This window comes from Eurypyga helias, unplaced genomic scaffold (genome assembly GCF_000690775.1).
Source record: "Eurypyga helias isolate BGI_N326 unplaced genomic scaffold, ASM69077v1 scaffold4835, whole genome shotgun sequence".
NCBI classification, from domain to species: Eukaryota; Metazoa; Chordata; class Aves; order Eurypygiformes; family Eurypygidae; genus Eurypyga; species Eurypyga helias.
The window spans coordinates 597-16794 of record NW_010253273.1 but is presented as its reverse complement, the minus strand read 5'-3'; the positions used below and the strand labels follow the sequence as shown (position 1 = coordinate 16794).

General features: G+C 39.7%; 1 protein-coding gene across 1 annotated transcript in view; it reads right to left on the bottom strand.

The window, feature by feature from the left end:
* TSHZ2 (teashirt zinc finger homeobox 2) overlaps positions 1-16173 on the bottom strand; it is a 140385-nt gene extending 124212 nt beyond the window's left edge. The window contains exon 1 of the mRNA XM_010152603.1: positions 15968-16173. Within this exon, the coding sequence (XP_010150905.1) occupies positions 15968-16007 (40 nt within the window). The 5' untranslated portion in view covers positions 16008-16173. The remainder of the gene's footprint in view (positions 1-15967) is intronic.
* Between the last annotated feature and the right edge of the window lie 25 nt (positions 16174-16198).

Below are 16198 nucleotides of genomic sequence, written 5' to 3'. Positions count from 1 at the left end.
CACGCTGGTTACTTGGCCTCTTTAACACGAGAGTTTATTGACTTCTGCAGACTCATTACTACTTAGGCCACATTTTTCAAAAGCAGAAAGTGGCACACAACCATGCAGATGCCACTGCACACCTGGCAGGCACGTTACTAAAATTTCCGTGACCACTCACACTGATGGGATTGACTGTGCACACTGGCAGCATGGCAGTGCCCTACTGCAGCACCTTCTCCCCACGTGTGCATGCAGGTGGTGATAACCATGAGCACAGATGCAGCTAATCAATAGCGGGATTTTTTTTCTCACCCTTAGCATGGACCTCAGGCCTCTGCTTTTGAAAAACTGCTCAGTTATGTCTTACGATGCATTTTTACCTAAATGGCAGAGAGAGAAGTAATTAAATTTAACAGAAACCAGGGCTTCCAAATGAAGATATAATTTTTGAAGCCACGATTTCTATTACTTTTTATTACCTTTACCTATGTTTTATATGGCAAAGGGTCACAGAACAGATGCGGCTGCTAAACTGGGTGGCTGAGTAAATGAAGTCAACTTCTGCAGCGAAAAGCAGAAGGAAGTTAGAGGACATGAGTGAACTCACTTCAGAAGCCAAATGAAGTTTTGAGTCACTGCTGACTCAGGTAAAAGTCCAATTTAATGCAACGTCTCTAACACATAACCTTTTCTAGATAAGGCAACAATAATCAACCAGCCAAATACACTCAGAAGAGAAAAGGGAAATTCTGAGTAAGAGTACAAAAATGAATCATTATTCTGATAATGTTTTTGTTATTATTTTTGCAGATGAATGTGAAAGCTCTTAGGACCCAATTAGGTTACCACAGCCAATAAAGACAAAAAGCAAAATCAGGGCAGATAGTTTCCGCCCAGACATCATAGTGATGGGCACATTAGAAATGAGGTAGATTAGATAGATGAACTAGACAGACACATCTAACTCTCCTCCAATGCACTCATTTGTTTGACAGCCTGGAAAATGCCAACATTCCTGGGATTAAATGAAAACAGAAAATTGCATTTTCACTGTAGAGTATACACAGAACTTTGCTATGTCAGTTTCTCTTTGTTAAAATAACCCAGGGCCCAACCACATACTCACAGAGCAATGAAGGTAAATGAACGAGTAACCAAGACACAACCAACCGAAGAACCTTATGTTGCTACCCTTTTACCCCAGGATATTAGTGGAGTGAGATGACCTGCACACACTTTAATACATTAATTTTTCCTGAGCTCAACACCACCAAAAATGCTAAATTGCCCATCTCACATTGCTGTCTTTTCTTCATGACTTCCAGCAACTTTACCTTTATGGACTGGTCAAAAAACTTTTGGTCAGTGTTGCCTTTTGGCCCCACTTCATACTTCAAGAAAGTAAAATTAAACAAATATCTTGGATATAAAAAATAAAGAACAGCAATAACTGGAGTGATTCTCCCCAGAGGTTCCTGGTCTAGGTTACAGCCATATTGGTGTGGCTTTTGCTTCATCTCACAGAAAAACACATACACACACAATGACACATGGCTAGAACTTGTGTTCCCATGCAAGAGCTCCATATTTTTCCCTGGTGCCAGGACATGCGCACAAGTACAGAGCTAGATTTGGCAGTATGCTGTTTGGCAATCTCAGAGCCGGATCCTGCTCTTGCCCACTCCAGCTTTGACAGAAGTGCCGGCTGCAGCCCAGGGAGCTGTGCGGCGTCCCGGTGGTGTCGGGGAGAACTGAATCCAGCTCCTTGTGACAGTTTTCCCCACACAACATCACAATCAGCCAAACACATTTGTAATCTACTGCAGCTGGTGTTTCTATAATTGATAGAGATATAAAAGCCCTTTTTGCTAAAGTTGTACTTTTGTATTTTTTTTTTCTTGGGGGAGTTGTGAGAAAGCAGCTACAAAAAGCAAGCTTTAAATCTCAGATAATGTAGCTCCCTTTAGAATCCCATGCTTAAAGCACGTAGTTACGAGTTTTAGCAATGCAAAAAAATGGAGCTAAAAACAAACATTTATTTTACTTGACATAGCAAAACAGTGGATTAAAAAGTTAAATCAATGCACCGTCTGAATGGTTCCTGCTGTAGCTGCAATTTCAAATGAAATAAGAATGTTATAAAAACTCGCCCGTATTAGGCACATTTGGAAATGTCTCCTTGTAACTGTTCTTTAAGTGTTCTGTCTATGAGCACTAACAGGTCACTGCACAGGAAATGCAAAAATATGTTACATTTTAATCAGGGCATATAAAACACTGTCTAGAATGTTACATTGCCCTTGGGAATCTGTAGTAAGCAGGGGAACTTTTACAAAGTCCAGGTCACTCTCCCCATTACATCACTGTAAAAAAAAAATTATTAGGTTAAATTATATAGATGTCCTGTATTAGAACTTTCCCAGTTGTAGGATGATGGCTAAGAGATGCTTATTTCCTTGGGAAACTCATAATCGCTCCCTTGTTTCCCTGTACATACCCTGTATGTTGAAAATAGTGCATTTTAACTGAATCAAAATGTTTCCAAACCATCATAATGAAAGATGACAAATATAAAAATGAGACTTTTCATATACTCACTCTAATAACAAATTTCAGCACTTTACCCTAACACACACACAAAAATTGAAAAACTGCCTGGCTATACCTCATAGATGATAAAAAAAGGAAAGAGAATTTGGCAGAGATGTTTGGGAATGATTAAGGTAAAATGTCCCTAATCCAAACAAGTAGAAACACAGATGTTGATGGCATCATAACATCCCTCTGCACCCCCCCACCCTTCCCGCAAATACTTCTCCAAATGATTTACCTCTGTTTAACCCAAATCACAAGTTTATAAAATCTCTAATAAACTGACAGAAACAGCAAAAGAGTAACACAAAGGTGACTGTTTTCAAGATCAACATTCTCAGGATTTTAGTTATTTAACGTACAAAATTTAGAGGTGACACAAAACTGTACAATAACCTGAAGGCAACCTGGATGATCCTGGTTCAAGTTTTGTCACTGACTTCCAGATAGAAAGATTTGATTTCTATGAAAAATCTTCCACAGGGCAGCAAATGAAATAAAATAAACCCCCTGCCCCAGGTAAAACCAAAGTCAGAGCTGCAAGGGCCCAGCGCCTGCTGAAGTAAACGTCAGTTATTCACACAGTGACACAGGGAACAATTTGCATGTTGCAGCATGAGAAGAGATCTCAGACTAACAGGCCCTTTTTATCTAAACAGATATCTGTGGTTGAAGCTCCTGGCATTATTCTTTGTATTTTCTCCAAGCAGCTTGCTGTTGTACAGCAGCTACTTAACTGCCAGTAATTTCCACGCATGGTGTCGGCCTACCTGCTGCACCATGCTCGCCCAGGCCCCGTGCCACCCCGGCCTGCTGACCGGGCAGCTCCACAGCTCCCCACAGACACCTCGCAACCCCTCTCTATACATGTATTATCATTATACATTCTATATGGCTTCCATGAGCCTCTCAGTATGCTGCCTGAACTTTTCAATACGTGTGTTTAATACTCACCAGTCAAGGTGTGGTCCGAGCTTCACTGCCTGCATCTACTCCAGACTCCTAGCAGGGAACCAGGATCTTCCTCCTTTCAGTGGTGTTTTGCACCAGCCTCACTCCTCAATTCGCCCACAATGCCTCGGGCACAAGACATTGCCACTGCCACTGAACAGACAGGGGGGCACAGCTCTGAATTTTAAGCTAATTTTTCTCCTTTTTCCGCCCAGAAGGTCCTCTGGGTCTGAGGGCCCACCTCAGGAGTGCCAGGCCGTGCAGGCCACAGGCTGGAAGGCCCTCAGGCTCTGTGCTCTCACCGCAAATACAGATGGTACCTTTTTTCCTAGCTGAGGCAGATGAATTTCCCACACATATCCATCCCCTGCCTGCTATGCAGCCAGGGCCCAGCCAGGCTTTAGAAAAGCAAGCTGAGGAAAACTGGGAACTGCACATGTGGATTTATGCTTATTTCTAGTCAGGTCTTAATCTAGAGAGAAACTGATGCATTCCCTACGAGAGCTAATGCTGAATATCATGCTCTACATTGGCTGGGCAATAGAGCCAAATACGCGTGTTTACTACTGTTTTCTACAGATATTTGATAATTTTAAGCTCTCTGCTCCTGTCCCTATCCCTGCTTGTCCATGTTCTTCCTAAATCTCTCTGCTTCTCACCTCAGCGTCTGGGCTCCAGCAAAACACACAATACAGACCATTTCCTCATTCTCCTTTGGCTGCTCAGACCCATCGTTGTCCCTGCAGCAGGGAAAGCAATTGTCCTACTTATCCCCAGCTAAAACATATTTTAAGGGAATGTAATTGAAAAAGAGAAACCGAGAACAGAGCATGCGTGGTGGAGACGGCACATTGGAGAATGCTGTGTCACCTTCTAAAAATTCTTTGGCAACAGCAACTTTTAGACTTTATAAGTCAGACAAATTTGGGTGGATTTTCTCAGGGAAAGCAGAAGATATCTCTGAAAAATATTCACGTCACTGCCAGAAAGCACAGTGGTCACACAGCTTTGAAATAATCTCTGATGTATGTCTTCTAATTTTTTACCAAATAACATCCTACCCTAAATTTCAGGAAGAACATTTTAAGAAAGGAAACACAGATTTTGATAATGGAAATGGTTGCTCTGAGCAGCTCAGAACTGGAAGCATTAGAAGTAGAAATCAAGCCTCTCCACAGAAAACCCAAAACAATCTGGACTATAGGAACTGTTGCGCCCATAATAAAGATGTTATTGTTGCTGTGCCCCGGGGCTATGCAGTACTCCAGCATCCATATAACAGTGATCTCAGAGCCTCCATTGGTTTTCTGATATTTTCAAGATCTTCCTTGGTTTTTTTTCTCCTTTTCATTATCACACAGCTGAACTTTTACCGCATTAAAGGGCTGCCAGACAGGTGAAGGTGCTGAGCTCTGAGCAGCCATGTTAGCTACTTGGTCTGCCCCATTCACAGCATGTTGCCTCTCTGGTTCAAACAACCCATGCAGCTAGAGGGATCATCAGACAAAAACAATGAAAAAAATCTGTAATTCTGAACACAGAAGACGTTGATGACTTGATCTGTGTTATTTGAACTCCTTTTTTCTCATGCACAAGTAAAATAACTGCTGGCCAAGACTGCAAAACCCAGGTCTGAGTCCCTGATTCAGTCAGAGGGGCCCTTGGTCTTCAATTTCAGTGTCAGACTTAAAAATTGATAGGAACTCCTTTTTAATCATTGAGTATTCAGCTGCTCATTACTGATCCACCCTTTAATGATGTGCCCTTAAATTTTCTAGCCTTTAAAACACAACTTCCTCAAATTCAATACAAAATCCATCTGTGGACCCAAACTGTGAAATGAGGCCCCATAATTTTGTTCACGTGCTTTTTCAGTTATCAGATATGTTTGAAATACAAAATTGAAGGAATTTGCTATGTCAGGTGACGTTTTGTTAGCTTCTGACATGAGAAAATATTTAATACCCTCATTTTTTTTCCTGCTCTGAATATTAGTTTAATTGTCACAAATAATTAAACGCTTATGAGTAAAAGACATCTTCAGACATTTTGACAATACATATTAAGAGATGCTTTAAGGGAAATCTGCACAGATCGGCTTTTATTTGTTATGCTAAACGATGATGCATCCTGATTGCATTTGTTCCTTATTTGTGTGTGCAACAGGAGACGTACTGTGAATGATCTGTAAGGAATAAAATGACAGTATTTGACAGGCTAGGAAATGTCTGGGCAAGGATACAGGATAAGGAGCCCTGAAAGGGCATTTTTTTGTGGAGGGGCAATGGGATAGAGACACTCCCTTCAATCTAAGGCAATGAAAGGCGCCAACAACTAAATTACAGTTAATAACAGTAAGAAATAAACATAAATTACATATACAAGGCTCAAGCTCAAGGACTCTGGATCACTAAAAATATATATTATTATATCAATTATCAAAGAGAGACAAATTCCCATCCTGGGAATTTGCATACGAACTCTAATAACCTACTATTCAGAAATAGAGGCAAGAATTAATTTCCACATGAAAAGGAGCCATGGGAGAGCTTCCCAAGTCCCCAGGTCCAGAGAAGAAAGCCCTACCTGGTGATTCGGCACTGAAGGATCTGGCCTCTGTTTGAGAGGGTAGCAGGTGGTCTCCCAGGTATGGCAGATTAGCCCTGTATTACCTAACATTTATTCTGAGTTTCTGTCAATATAATGGCTGAAACGACCATTCCTGAAAGGTACTATGGTGTGAAAATAAACATAAACAATCCTTAATTAATCCACAGGCTATTACTTGCATCATATTTCTTCTATAGGCAATACATAAATCTCCACTTCAGAAAAACAACGCTGCCCTTGATCGAGGCTTAAGAATTCCTGTTCACACCAGAGAGGGAACTGAGGAAGGTCCATGGGAACTGCTTGGTGCTAAAAGCTTTTGAAAATTCAGGTCTCTCTTTAGATACCCACATCAATATTTAGTCTCTACATTAAAAGCTGACTTACAAGAATCAGAGCCTCAAACTATATTACCAGAGATTTCCAACCACCTCTGGCAGTCTGGGTGGAGGAAAATGTGTATGTCTTGTTCAGTTACAGCTAGACCAGGTTTTTCATATTTCTCAGAGTAATGCATTATATACTGTCAGAAATAACAAAGCTAGATCCCAGGTCTAACAAAGAAATGCAGAACAGTATACGTGAGTACAAGTAATCGTAACCAAATTCTCTAGTCCTGAAACTTATCACTGACCAAAAATGCACCTGAGGATAATTTAGGGAAGTTAAAGAAATTATTCTGCCTAAAACTACTGCCTAGTAAAGCTCCCTTGGCTTGTTAACAGTTACCAGAGCTCTGCTTTCTTTGACTGTGAGTCCTCCCACTCTTGGGAGCTCCTTGACATGAGCAAAGTGTCGCCGCGTCCACCATGGAGATGAGGGATGAAACTGCCTTTCCAGCTCTCCTCCATGTGCTTCCCCAGTGCCCGATTGGGCTGCTCCCTCTTCTCGCCCCAGCAGCAGGCATGTGGGTGCCCTGAGCTTCCAGCCCAACTTTCTCCCCCGGAAGTGCACTTAAGGTAGAAATGTGATCCAATACCTAGCGCAGGGAATTAGGAGCAAATGCTGTTTGACCTTGAGCAAATCAGCTAATACCTCCTGGCTTCAACGTGCCTTTCTGTAAAATGGGGAAAAAATGTTCTACTTCACTGGGGTTACTCTGAGGAGTTATTACTATTCAAGGAGTTATTATTATTCCAAGAAAACCTTGGAAAAAAGGTGCTAAGTGTGAAGAAACATTACTCCACCCCCTAACAAAACACACATATAGGAGCAGGAACCATGAAGCTAATCAAAAGCACTAGAAAGCTTTTAATTTTTTTTGCACTTAATGCTACAGATGATCAATATAACTACTCAGCTTCTTTCACCTTTCATATGTTAATTTAATGCTACTTGTACTGTGCTTATAAATGTTATGACATGGCTGAAAGACACATAAAAAAATTAATTTTGGTAGACCAATATACCATCTAGCATAAGGTTATGTTTCTTTGATACAAAACTGTACATCATGAAAAGATCCAGCTCTTTTTTTGAAGTCCACTCACGCTGCAGGAAGTAAATGAGTTCTTCCTATAGGTACAAAGAAAACTACAAGACTTACGAATTGTGGTGGTGATTCCCAGTGTAATTCACACAAAATTATTTATATACAGAAAATTCAGAGTAAAATCTTTCTATATATATATATATATAAAAATTACTTCTGTCCAAGTGGAAGGTGAGTGATAGAAATATGCTTGTTGTCTGCACATAACCAAACTGCACCGATGCGCAGATTTTCATTCCAATCTCCTCTAAGCAGAGTTTCACTGGAAAAAAGTCTTTGCTCTTAAGGTATTTCAGAGAATTTAATTATTTTCATTAAAAACAAGAGCTGCATGCTGCTCCTTTTTCAACAGAAATTCTGCACTGATTCCACATAAACGGACCAAATATTACTTCAGCACAGTTGCTTTGGGAATATTTAACAGTGATTTTTGAGTTATGAAAGCAATATTGAATGAGATTTACTACAATTTAAGATAAGTGGGTCTTAATTTTATAGGAACAGAGAGACTTAAAAGGCAACCAGAAAAAGTTCCGATTATATTGTGCTGGAATATTAGGCCTTGTGCAAAATTGCCCCTTTTCTCTTTTACATGCATAAAAACAAGCACAACAGGCTTTTCAATTAAACGAGTCTTTTGAGAGAGATGCAGGAAGAGCCAGTAAGCTCCTTAAAACTTTATTGCTTTTCATCTTTGTCAGGTAGGGATGTGTATTAAAAATGACCTGTTCTTTCCGGTACCGTCTTTCCTGCAAGATTTTTCTTCCTGTTTGACCTATCCATTTTAAGTTTCCCAAAATGGGGGTGGAAAGGTTGATCTGGATTACCTTTCCCCGTAATGCTCAGCAGTTTTACTTTTCTGTAACCATCTAGAGCTAAGGATGCTTCCCATAGTCTCTTTAACATCGTGAGTAACTTTAATGAGCTTCAATATCATTAGACGATAGCAGTTTACAGAATGCTGGGAGAAAAGACACAGAAAGCAATAAGATAGAGCTATAATAGATACAAGCCATGGAGATGAAAGAAAGAAGTCAGCATCTCATTTGCATTAATACAATAAAAATACAGCATTAATGTTGCTAGTTGTAAATTTTTTTTTCAATGAAGTTGAAACTGATTATATGTGAAAAAAGGCAGGCTGTGAATTCCTCATAGGTCTTGCAAGTGTTTAGGCTTTAAAGAACAGTTTCTGACTATTAACTTTCTAGATTTAATTGCCACTACAAACAATCTCCACAAAACTTCAATTGAAAGCCAGTCCTCAAGAACGGATGGTCTGATCTCTCAAAACTGCTTTGTTTATTGCAATACAAATTCAGAGCTACTATTCACATAAACCCACTCCATCGTTCTGTTTACTGGTAATATGTGTGCATACATATATAATTATATACACAGACACATACACAGGTTCATCATCAGAATAAATCAAAAGCAATATTCCCAACCTTTTTTATTCAAAAATCATGAAGCACACCCTCAAAAATCATGAGACTAGCTGAAAATTATGAGATGTTAAAAACAGTCGCTTTGAGAATCATGGCATTTTTCTTCTGCCATAAGAACTCTTAGGCTGCATGTTTTCAAGCTCCTCAGTTCTCCATAGCAAGGAGTTTAAAATAAATTTTCCTTTAAAAATGTATATTGGGCACTTGCATAATCACCAGACTCCAGGAGCTGGGCATTTCAAGAAAACAACACTAACTACGGGCTGTTAGGACACAACTCCTAACACCACAGGAATCGTAACATTTGGGCAAACACTGGTGGAATAATCAAGCACTGCTCCAAACAACTGAGCTTTCCAGCTCGTATCAATAAGAACGACGCATCTCTCTCCCAGGCAGGCGCTTGTCTCTCCTTTTTGCAGGGACGTATGTTTGCATACCTGAAGAGGATCTATTTCCAATACATTTCGGAGTGTTTGTTCTATTTAACTGCGGAACGTTACCAATATGTGGGACCATGGAGTGCTGCAGATTACAAACTATGTATTTTTCACAATCTAATCTTGTAATTTTGAAGGTATTGTTGTGACTTTCTTTTTCCTAGGGCAAAGGGGGAAAACAAAGATTTATGGAAACAAAGGTTCTCTTCATTTTTCTAAATGAAACACTTAATGCAACACTTTTAGATCACAAGACCAGTTTTTCCACTTCTTTTTGCCTGAAAAACCTCACAAGGTAACGGATGAAAAGCCAGCAACAGTTAAAGAGGGATGTGTAAATCTAATGGGAAACAGTGTGCTTCTAAGATGCGTTTCTCCTTGAAACCTTAAAAAATACACTGTTCACTGTCAAGGTATTTTTGAGATGCAGAAGTCGTTATTATAACATAGTAAAAACGACTCGTTGCCAATATCCAACAGCCTCACGTGAGAGGGCACCTTAATGAGAAAGAACTGATTTTAGTCCTTAAAACTACACGGAACTTTTAGGCTTCCAATTTGCAAAACCATCTTCGTGCGTTTACTTGAGAGCTGTTGGTCATGTGCACAACATAATACTGCACATTAAAAAAGGATTCTTTGAAAGACCGTATCATCTACTGGTATCAAGAAACAGTGTTTGACAGTTAACACAGAGAATGGAAAGGTGTTTGAGAAGTGAAGTTAGCTGAGCAAGCAAAACATCTCAGTCATGCAGACTTCAGAAAAGAATAGCATGCAACCATTAGTAACACAAGTTACAAGCAGAACTCTCCCTAGATTTAAAGCTTAATGGTAGAATCTGGTCCCTCTTCAGAGGAAAAACGTTAGTAAAGAAACACAAATATAATTTTATAGCTAAACAGCCCAGTCTTACATAGACAGTCTTTACACAGGGCAGTTACCCACTGAAGCAAAATGCTGAGTAAGATCTGCAGAACCGGACCCACTCTCATGTAAATTATTGTAATTAAATAGGTAATGAAAAATCACTGTTCTTGCACGAATGAAATGTAAGACTTCAGCTGAGTGTAATGTGTTTGCAGTCAAGTCCTGTATCAGATTCGGAGACAGATGAAAATGTCTCTCTGCTCGTATGAGCACGCTTTCGAGAGAAAACTTCACAAATATTTTCATTTTGCAAAGAAGCAGGAAAAACAAAGGCTTGGTTTAGCAGTAAAGTCAGTAGGATCCCCCTTTTTTAAGGCATAATATGGTACACACATGTCTCGACCCAAGAGGCACTACACAGAATTTGAATCATTTTACTTTGCATTTGCTAATAATACGTCATCCAGTAGAAGAACCAGGCCTTAGCCTCCCCTCCACTAGCTGACATGGTATTTTTTTTACATTTGAGCTCTTAAGATCTGCACAATAGCTTAACACAATAAGTGTTTAGCCTCTGGTTCCAACTGTAATTGATAGAGTACAGTTCCATTCCCTCTGCTGCTGCTAAGTTGGGAATTGCAGCCACAGCAACTGACAGCTTTTTTTTTTTCCGTGAGTCTGGAGTTGCTCTCTGGGAGTGATGTCCTCATCGGGATGGGAAGTAAAATGACGGGAGAAAGGCTCACCCTGGCTCTGTGCTGCGGAGGAACTCCAGGGACCTCTTCTAGGGGAAACAGTTACTTGAGGTGGGTGCTACTAATTAGAGCAAAAATCAGAAGGAGAAAGTGCCGTGAGGAAATGCCAAAATCATGCCATTCAGAAGAAAAGGGGCTTTTTGATTAGATAAAGAGGATTTACGCAAATGAATTTCTGACAATTAACATGTTTTTAAAAGTGCTATAAAATTGTGTCCTTTACTGATGGAAGGATTTTTTATATCACAGTCACAGGGGCCGAACTCCTGAAGTATACAGTATCAAGTATATAGGGATAATATGCTGTGCTTTGATAAGTGAGAATACGATTGAAATAAGGAAACAGTAACTAAAATGAACATGATTTCAAACTGTCCCATTCAGGCCTGAGTTTTAACATGGGAAAAAATTACAAATCAGCATCGGGCTTAGTAGCCAATTCCACAATTCAATGCAGATGGCGACTAATTTTGGTGCCTCTTTAGTTGCAAAAGTACCTATTTTGGAATATATTTAATCAACCAGGTTTTAAAGGCTCCTCTTGTTTGTGAACACCTTGGCTTTTTTTGTCATCTGTCAGCATCATGATGTGCACAGTAACTGAAAGGTTCTGAGGCATGAGCTATTTAGGTGGTTTTGATGTGCACTTGCTTTTCTGGAGGATGTTTAAACAAAGCAGTGCTGCCATTTCCACAGTTTCATTCAGTACTGCTTGCTTGGAACCTGCTTCTATTCCCCCTGTAATAAAGGATGCAAATAATACTTGAAAAGCCACAATGCTCTTGGTTATTAATACATGTATATATTGCTTCCTTTCAGCACAAAAATATACAGATTGGACCTAGCTGGTCACTTACTCTGCTCTCTGAAGAAGCAGAATTTCACTTTCTAAATATGTTTTTTCTTTTAAATATCTTTTTACTACTAAGGTGCAAACTGCAGCTTTCAAGTACTGACTGGTAACTGTCTTCTGTTTGCTGCTCTGTGAGTACTCTTCCAAAACCAAAACTGTGTTATTCTACAGCTCCAATAAACAAAATAAATGTGACTGATATCTGCTTGTGCTGTACTTTTTCATAGCCTTGGTTGTTATATCGCCTATTGGAGCTGGGAAAGAAAGAAAAGAAGAAATACAAAATTGCAGCCGGAAAAGGCGTTAAGTCCAGATTCCTCTTTGCAGGCTTTAAAAAAGCAAACTAGCAATTCATGATCACAAAATAAAATATGCACATTTAAACAAGCTGCAGGGGAAAGGAGAGTTTAATCCAGTGAAATTGTGTTTGAAAGCTATTTCATACCCCTAGGAATAAAATCTGAATAGCAATTCTGCTTTGCTCCCACCCTTTTTCCACCCTTCTGTTAATATATTACCATTTGTTATGGAATCGTTACAAGACTTCTACCCCAGAGGTGGCTGCATTTCATTGAAGGATGAAGTACTTTCTGGGCCTAAGTCTCGTCTTACTCGCAGGAGCAGACAGTACTCATTGCAACTGCACTGATGCTGCTAGTAAGGCTATTTTTCATTTGCACCTGAGCAAAAGAAGAATTAGGTCCACAGTTTGAAAAGCCCTTTGTGATTCATTGGGGTGAAAGCTACAACACAAATGGGTTGTTTATTGTAAACAGAAGTATAATACTAGAGCAAGCACTGATATAAGGAGCTGTAACTAACTGCTTCAAGAATTATCAAAATGGAAGTGACAATCTCCGAAAGGAAGGACGATTCAGGAAAGATTCGGCCTTGGAAAGATCAAAATACAATTGACATAGTTTCGGTACTCATGTGAAATAAAGTGTCTTTAAAAGTGTAATTTGAGATCAAAAATCCCCATCATCAAACATAAATAATGCCCCATTTATCCAATTACACTACCTTGTTTCATTACAATAGTCTGTAATATATTTCTTAGGAATACAAGGCTTAAAATTAATAATAGAAAAGGACAAAATTGCCATGTATATTTCTCTAGATAGATTTTCATCTAGCAGCAGGACTTCACTTCTGATTCACTCGCTGGTTCTCTCTAACCTTTACATTATTCATTAATCAAACTAGAAACCTGCTTTCAAAGTCAGTGCATGGTAGTAATTATTTACAGTTGTGCATAGTATTTAATTTTAAGCAATGACAAAAGCAGGCATGTCCAGAATCATAAGGCTTATCATTTTTCTTCCGTTGGAGGTGAACTATCTAAAGAAGCTAAAAGTTGCAAACTTCTCTTCAATATCTCTGCTGCCATCAAGACAAAATGCAGTGCAACTGATACCTTTGAACTTGTACAACTAAAAATAAATAAAAGTGAAAATTGAGTAATATATAATGTATTAACTCCTTTAAATAAAAGGAATAAGGAGCTTTGCTATCAGCCTTGATGAGCGATTCATTTCTTATTGCACAGTCTGTCTACTGTCACTTGGAGGTATTTTTCACTATACAAAACAGAACCCCAGTACTATCCCTGAAAATGAAAGTCAGTTTTAAGAACTATATACAACAGGCACGTCTGGTCTTGGAAGCCCCCCTTGCACCCCACAAACACACAAATACAACTTCAGAGCAGGACAACTATTGCAAATGTATACTTCAGATCAGTTCTGCTAGATGAAACTGGACTGCATTTGCAGTATTTTGCTCACCTGGAACAACACTGATCTGAGGACAAATATAATCAAAGAAATGCACCACTAAAGAGCGATGCAGATTTTATAATGAAATTAAGAAGGGAGAGATGTTATTGAGGTAATTCAAATTTCTACCTCCTCATTCAGATTCTCAAAAATACTGTAGCATTCTGGATAAAAACATACCTTACTGTATTCTCAGCAGGGAAATCCCGGGAAACAACAGCATGGGCTTTGCTCGCAAAAATTTTACTTACTCTGTAGCCTATGTTGCTAAAAAAGAACAGGGTGCCCCTTCCACAAAAAGGTACTACATACATTCCAACTGAAAATTCTATTTTGAAAACAAAATAAAATGAAGCCTCACACTCCTGACAGAGAGAAAAAAGGAGCAATTCTAGCACTGTCACTGTGATGATCAGCATCCATGAAAAAATACCTATTTATCCTGCAAGTTGAAAACGTTAATGCCTTATTCAGAAATAACCTCTTTGTGAATAAAACAATAATTGCAACTCATCAGAGAGTTCTTCTGAATATATATATATATATATATGTGCATTTCTGGCTTAACAATTATTTATGGTTAAAGGGGATCTTTGCTTGCCAGGAATCATACCAGCAACCTGCATAGGTACATTCATTGGTCACGTCCCAAAAGACTTTGCCTGCATATCATTGTCCTACACCTATATGTATATAGTAAAATATATAAGCTGATGAAAGTTACACGTGTCCCAGTTTCTCTGAAATAACCTTTACCTTTGAATGAATCCCAAGCACTACTTTTCAAAGTTTATTCAAGTATGCCACTAAACTTGCCCATACATTTTGTCCCACATAAAATACGCTACACCTAGGAAATATTCAGAAGGGGGAGGAAAAATTAGTAAACCATCATTAAAGTAAAACCATAAAATATTAGTTTTCTTCAGAGAACTAATCTGATGAAGGGCACAAAGAAAAAAAGAAGGGAAAAATCCCGCCTACATTAAAAGCCAAACAAGATAATAATTGTGCATGTCTGGCTAAGAGAATCTAGAGGGCAAGCCTTACGTCATTGGCACTTGGGTTACCATGGTGAGTGATTTATTGATATATATCAAGAATGAATAGATCAAAGGCAGCAAGATGACAGGTGATCAATCAAATGTCAAATCAAAGCTGGCAATCAACTGGAAAGCTGATTTTTCAGTGGGTGGGTCTGGCAGAAGAAAAATGAACTTCCATATTGCGCTTCCCAGAAACAAAACCCCACCACACTATTAAAAAAAAATAAAAAGCAATTAAGCAGCCTGAAAGAAAAGTCTTTGAAAAGATTTACTATACAGGCCCACTCATCTGTTTCTTTTTCTTGGCCCCCAAAAGAAAAAGAACACCCTACAAACGACAAAACAAAACACTTCCAAAGTTGCAAACTATTTTCTTCTTAAAAAAAAAAAAAGAATTAAAATAAATTGCAAAACCACTTGGCATGTGCAAATCTATAAACTCGGCTACAAAACAAAAGAAGGATTTGGTTTGAAAACGCGGATTGTCTTCTAACAGTCAGAACGTTTCATTTTATTTCCTGTTGCAATTTTCACCACTGATGATCAAAGGCTGAACTTCCCCACCGGGTTCATCAGCAGAGACAGTCCCTGTACTATTTCAGGCATACACAGCACACACACACACACACGGCCAGCACCGCCACCAGAAACACGGCGAAATAAAAGATTAAACACACCGACCCACTTCGCGAAACACACGTTTTGAAAACAAAAAACACCGGGGGGGGGAAATCCGAAAGGAGAGGGGGGTGGGAAAGGACTAAAGCGGGAAGCAAATGGGAGGCTGCTTTCGGTTCGGTGAGGAAAAGGGGCCGGGGGAGAAGGGGAGCCGAGTGGAAAAAAAGTTGGGGGGAAAAGTTTAGCCAGGGCAGGCTGGGAGCTCGGAGCGGGAGGCAGCGGGGACCGAGCGCGGTGGGAGCGGCGGGAGGGTGGAAGGGGACAGCCCATGTCAGAGTAAAGATCTTGGCAGTAAGGAATGAAACTGGCTCCATAGAGTTACGAAGGGAAAGGGAGGGGGAGGGGGGGATAAATAAATAAAGATCCAGCCCGGAAAAGCAAGGGTGACCCTAAATAATAATAAAGATGGGGGGTAGGATTGGAAGGAGTGGAGAGACAGAGGCTGTGCAAGTGGATGGCTTCTCCTTACCTGCAGCCCGTTTGGGTGCTTGCTGTTTCCTCCTTGGCATCGCTCTACTTTCTCCAATCTCACTTCTGTCCCCAGATCCGAGAGCCCTGAGACGCTCCTGAGACGTGTTTCTCTGCCTCTGCCTCTCAGCTGCTTTCCCCAACACCCCCCTCAAGCCTCCCCTGCCCCCCTCCTTTCACTTCACTGATAGGAACCTGTTTGGTTTTTATTTTATTTTAGAGATCTAGGTTT